The 3,871-nt window shown below is 44.5% G+C and overlaps 1 protein-coding gene across 1 annotated transcript; it reads left to right on the plus strand.

Moving 5' to 3' along the window:
* Positions 1-1,001: 1,001 nt before the first annotated feature.
* Positions 1,002-3,647, plus strand: rpp25a (ribonuclease P/MRP subunit p25, a). Its single transcript, XM_061969331.1, has one exon. The coding sequence runs from the start codon at positions 2,794-2,796 to the stop codon at positions 3,379-3,381; it is 588 nt and encodes a 195-aa protein (XP_061825315.1). The 5' UTR covers positions 1,002-2,793; the 3' UTR covers positions 3,382-3,647.
* The last annotated feature ends 224 nt before the right edge of the window (positions 3,648-3,871 follow it).

Here is a 3,871-nt window from a genome sequence, read left to right on the forward strand (position 1 = left end):
ATCAATGTTTACTTATTTAGCCCTAAATCACGAGTGTCTCAAAGGGCTGCACAAGCCACAACGACTTCCTCGGCTCAGATACCACATCAGGGCAAGAAAAAACTCAATCCAATGGGATGACAATGAGAAACCTTGGAGGGGACCGCAGATTTTAGGCTCTGGGAATCACTAATAATCCGGAGTTCTTTGAACGCAGATTTCTTGACGGGACATATGGTACAATATAATCAGCAAGACAGGATGGAGCTAGACCGTGTAGTATTTTATACGTAAGTAGTAAAACCTTGAAGTCACATCTTAAGTGCACAGGAAGCCAGTGCAGGTGAGCCAGTATATCCATCCATCCATCCATTTTCTACCGCTTATTCCCTTCGGGGTCGCGAGGGGCGCTGGAGCCTATCTCAGCTACAATCGGGCGGAAGGCGGGGTACACCCTGGACAAGTCGCCACCTCATCACAGGGCCAACACAGATAGACAGACAACATTCACACTCACATTCACACACTAGGGCCAATTTAGTGTTGCCAATCAACCTATCCCCAGGTGCATGTCTTTGGAGGTGGGAGGAAGCCGGAGTACCCGGAGGGAACCCACGCAGTCACGGGGAAAACATGCAAACTCTACACAGAAAGATCCCGAGCCCGGGATTGAACCCCAGACTACTCAGGAGCTTCGTATTGTAAGGCAGATGCACTAACCCCTCTTTCACCGTGCTGCCCAGGTGAGCCAGTATAGATATATATATAAGTATATAAAGGTATATACAGTATAGGCGTAATATGATCAAACTTTCTTGTTCTTGTCAAAAGTCTAGCAGCCACATTTTGTACCAACTGTAATCTTTTAATGCTAGACATATGGAGACCCGAAAATAATACGTTACAGTAATCGAGACGAGACGTAGCGAACGCATGAATAATGATCTCAGCGTCGCTAGTGGACAAAATGGAACAAATTTTAGCGATATTACGGAGATGAAAGAAGGCTGTTTTAGTCTTGATGTGTGACTCAAACGAGAGAGTTGGGTGGAAGATAATACCCAGGTTCTTTACATAGTCGCCTTGTGTAATTGTTTGGTTGTCAAATGTTAAGGTGGTATTATTAAATAGGTGTCGGTGTCTAGCAGGACCGATAATCAGCATTTCTGTTTTCTTAGCGTTGAGATAGGCTCCAGCCGACCCCAAAAGGGACAAGCGTTAGGAAATGGATGGATGGATGGAGTTGCAAAAAGTTAGCGGACATCCATTGTTTAATTTAATTAAGACACGCCTCCAGTTGACTACAATCCGGCGTGTTGGTCAGCTTTAGGGGCATGTAGAGTTGGCTGTCATCAGCATAACAGTGAAAGCTAACACCGTATTTGCGTATGATGTCACCTAGCGGCAGCATGTAGATGCTGAAGAGTGCAGGGCCAAGAACCGAACCCTGGGGAACTCCACACGTTACCTTAACATACTCCGAGGTCACATTGTTATGGGAGATACACTGCATCCTGTCAGTAATATAGTTTAGTGATGTTACTATGTATAAACATAAAACAATACAATGTATATGGCTGATTTACTGCGACAAAAACAAACCAGAAGTGCTAATAACGGATATTATAGAAGCGGATATCATTGTTTACATCCAGAGCTGCCATCTTTAAAACGAACTCGGGCGTGGTCAGAATGCTCCCACTTTCCGACTAGGAACTCGAGAATTCCGACTTCCCAGTACAAATGGATCGCACCATAAAAAAGACGACTGTTTTTGATTGATTGATTGAAACTTTTTTTAGTAGATTGCACAGTACAGTACATATTCCTTACAATTGACCACTAAATGGTAACACCCGAATAAGTGTTTCAACTTGTTTAAGTCGGGGTCCACTTAAATCAATTCATGGTAGATTGTAACAGGAAGAAGTCCGGTGACCTGTGTTTTCTGTAAATGTTGCCCCCAAAACATTTCAGTTGAATACTGAACAAAATAATGATAGATTTGACATTGAAAAGCATTCACATGGCAAGATTGAACCTTGGGTTTAATTTGAGCAAATAACTGAGTGTGTTTATTGTCCGTGTCAGCAAACAAAGGATGCATTTGCTCCTGTGAGGCAGAAAGACAACATTATAACACTATTGTGCTTCCATATGAGCCCCATGCACAGCTGCCTCCCCTTCTCCCGTCAGCATTGTTGGCATCTGCGGAGAAATGTCCCATTGTGTTTTACAGACATTTAGCCAAAAAAGTCACCGCTTCAAGGGTTGAATGTTCTCATTCATTCACATTGTGGAGCAGACATTTTCTGGGTCAACCCAGCAGGTGCTTGATTAACTACAAGGTGGATAAATGGCTGCATTAGCACAAAGGAAGACACTTCTTCAAGACCACATGGCTCCTTGTTTGTAGTGCAAAGGGTATATGTTACTAAAACCATATGGTCATCAAGGATGAAACCTGTAACAATGGAATCAAGTCAACTTTTGGGATAATATCAATGGAGATTTGCTGCAAGGGCCTCATTCAATCACGTGTATTAATTCACGATTCCTGAGGCTTCACGGTCTAAATAAAGTTGGCTTTGTGCCTTTAAGAGCTCTGTGTACATGCCTCTCTCAGAGCCTCATGTGTTGGCATCAGCTGTCCTCACTGCTGAATAAAGCAAGGACGCCGTTGACATCAGAGGGATTCGGTGAAGAAATTACCTTTTTCTTCCTTAGTTATCTCAAAATGACGGAAGACTGAGGATCTCTCCAAAGAAATAGACATTATCGCCTGGTTTCAGCAGTTTCGGACCCTTCTTGAACATGACAGAACTACAGGATCAGATGAGGAGCACATCTGTCAATCCGAACAGCTCGAGGAGAGTGAGTAGCACAGAAGACTTCGGCCCCTGTCCCATTCCCGGACTCGCCACATCAGGCGTTCTCCACATGAGAGTGAAAGAAGGAAGCAAGATCCGCAATTTGCTGCGCTTTGCCACGGCTCGCATGCAAGGCGAAGGCAAAGACAGCCTCGGGACGTCGCCGAGACAGGTTGTCTTCACCGGCTCGGCCAGAGGGGTCACCAAGACCATCACTTGTGCGGAGATCTTCAAGCGTAAAGTGGGAGGACTCCACCAGGTGTCCAAGCTCTATTACAAGACAGTGAATGAGGTTTGGGAAAATTCCCGACATGGCGACGCAGGTGTGACCGTGCAGAGGACCGTCCCTGCCATCTGTATCTTGCTCTCCAAAGACCCTCTCAATCCTCAGGAGCCTGGATACCAACCTCCACAAACTGTTACCTCAGAGGACATGTGTGGGACATGTGGCGTCATGCACAACACGCCTCATGGTCCACCCTCAGCCAAGAGACTCTGCATGGAAGAATGCGTATGCTCCTTCACCTCCTAAACCAGGAATATTGTTTTGGGAGCCACATTTCCAAAAAGCTAAAGACCGGGGGCCGGACTTCGCCCTTAACCATTAGTCTTATTTGAAAAACGACTTCTACAGAAGATATTTGATTTTGGTCTATTTATTGTGTCAGAGTTACAGGAGTGCTCTTAAATTTTTTGGGAATCTTCAGCAAAAATGTGGATCTCTCGCCAGTTCAATAGCTCAAATTAGGACATAAAATGGGCCCTTAAGGCAGTGTTTTTCAACCTTTTGTGAGCCAAGGCACACCACCAGCAGAAATCATTAAAAAATTTAACTCAGTTGATAGTAAAAAGTTGTTGTCGCAATTGTTGGATATGACTTTAAACCATAACCAAGCATGCATCAATATAACTCTTGTCTCAAATTAGGTGTACTGTCACCACCTGGCACATCACGCCGTGACTTATTTTGAGTTTTTTGCTGTTTTCCTGTGTGTAGTGTTTTAGTTCTTGTCTTGCGCTCC

The sequence above is a fragment of the Nerophis lumbriciformis genome, linkage group LG10 (genome assembly GCF_033978685.3).
Source record: "Nerophis lumbriciformis linkage group LG10, RoL_Nlum_v2.1, whole genome shotgun sequence".
NCBI classification, from domain to species: domain Eukaryota; kingdom Metazoa; phylum Chordata; class Actinopteri; order Syngnathiformes; family Syngnathidae; genus Nerophis; species Nerophis lumbriciformis.

Excerpts from the sequence above, each read along its gene's own strand:
- rpp25a (XM_061969331.1), top strand. The coding sequence starts at position 2,794 with ATGACAGAACTACAGGATCAGATGAGGAGCACATCTGTCAATCCGAAC.